Consider the following 1,612-nt stretch of genomic DNA (forward strand, 5'->3'; position numbering starts at 1 on the left):
AGAGAGGTTCCAGATGATGATGAGGCCAAAGACCGGCTAGGGACCCTGGTGCTGGATGACCTGCAGCAGGGATGGCCGGATGGGATTGTCGGAGGCCGAGACTGCCGTTTTGTAGACGCCGCTGGACACCCCCGTGTTCCTGACGCTGTTGATCTTCGTGGTGGAGTTGAGGTCATTCTTCCAGGTGCGAATCAGGGAGGACTAAAGGAGAGCGGGAGAGGGGAGGAAACCGAGTCATGGCGCTAGCCAAGCCCAGCTGTCCAACAGGTAGAGACTCTGCCTCCATTTTGTCCGGAGGATCTGAAAACACCCGCTGCTCCCACGTGCCCGACCCCCAAGGCTGCCCACGCCGCGTGGAGCTGGCAAAGGCGGCCAATCCCAAAATCCGTCGGTCGAGGCGCCTGCCAGACCGCGTCCGGGACGACACCCCGTGGGCAGATCGCTCTGTCCTCTGCGCAGCGAGCGAGAGCACCAGCCCCGGCGGCAGGCTGCCGGAGTCGCGGCCGAGCACGGAGGAGGAAACGCTGGGCGTCCGTCCGTTGGGGACCCAGGGCCTCTGGCTCTCAGCGCGACGGCACCCGGTGCGATCAACCCCGAGGAAGCGGCACCCTCTGCGCAGCCCGCCGGCTCCCACCAGGTGCTCCTGCCGCCCACCCGAGCAGAGGCTGGTGACGGGGGATTTTCCCGGTGGAGGCTGGGACCCTCCGTCCACCACCCAGCATCTGACCTTGGCGGTTCGCTCCGAGTTTTGGGGTTCGGCAAACTTTCCGGGGCAGCCGAATAGGAAAGCGAAGAGCCCCAGAGCTGAAAAGCCAATCGCCATGGTGGTCTCCAGCATTCTAGATGTGCCAATCCCAGGCGGGACGCCTCTTATAAAGCCCCGCTCGCACCGGCTCCCCCCACCGCCCTCGACGGGGAGGGGCGGGATTCCCGCCCGACGGAGGGACGCCCAGCGTTTCCTCCTCCGTGCTCGGCCGCTTCTTTGGCAACCTGCAGCCGGGGCGGGTGCTCTCTCTCGCTGCGCAGATGGCAGAGCGATCCGCCCGCGGGGTGTCGTCCCGGATGCGGTCTGGCAGGCGCCTCCACCGACGGACTGTGCGATGCGCCGCCTTTGCCAGCCCCACCTGGCGTGGGCAGCCTGGGAGTCGGGCACGTGGAAGTAACGGCTGTTTTCAGATCTCACGGAGAAAATGGATCCAAAGTCTCTACCTATTGGACAGCTGGGCTTGGCTAGCGCCGTGAGCCGTTTTCCTTCCCCCTCCCGCTCTCCTTTAGTGCTCCCTGACCGGCACCTGGAAGAATGACCTCACCTCCACCATGGAGATCAACAGCGGGGGTGTTCAGCGGTCTCTACAAAACGGCAGTCTCGGCCTCCGAAAATACCATCCGGCCATCCCCACTGCAGGGCATCCAGCACCAGGGTCCCCAGCCCACCATTGACTTCACCGTCAACTGGAACTTCAATGATACAGCCACTCACTATTTGGAAGCAAATAGAACGGGAGGAGGGAATCTAGGGGATCGCCCCTTCCTTAGATCTACCTCTTGCAGATTCTTTCACTGAATGTCTCCCCCCCCCCCCCATTAGCTGAGGTTGGCAAAATTTTGGAGC

The 1,612-nt window shown here is 63.2% G+C and overlaps 1 protein-coding gene across 1 annotated transcript in view; it reads left to right on the forward strand.

Annotated features, from left to right (window-relative positions):
• Positions 1 to 1,300: 1,300 nt before the first annotated feature.
• Positions 1,301 to 1,612, forward strand: part of LOC107296472 (avidin-like) — a 1,635-nt gene continuing 1,323 nt past the window's right edge. Inside the window, exon 1 of the mRNA XM_015825826.1 lies at positions 1,301 to 1,421. Within this exon, the coding sequence (XP_015681312.1) occupies positions 1,301 to 1,421 (121 nt within the window). The remainder of the gene's footprint in view (positions 1,422 to 1,612) is intronic.

The sequence above is a fragment of the Protobothrops mucrosquamatus genome, unplaced genomic scaffold, assembly GCF_001527695.2.
Source record: "Protobothrops mucrosquamatus isolate PMUCROS unplaced genomic scaffold, P.Mucros_1.0 scaffold2823, whole genome shotgun sequence".
NCBI lineage: Eukaryota > Metazoa > Chordata > Lepidosauria > Squamata > Viperidae > Protobothrops > Protobothrops mucrosquamatus.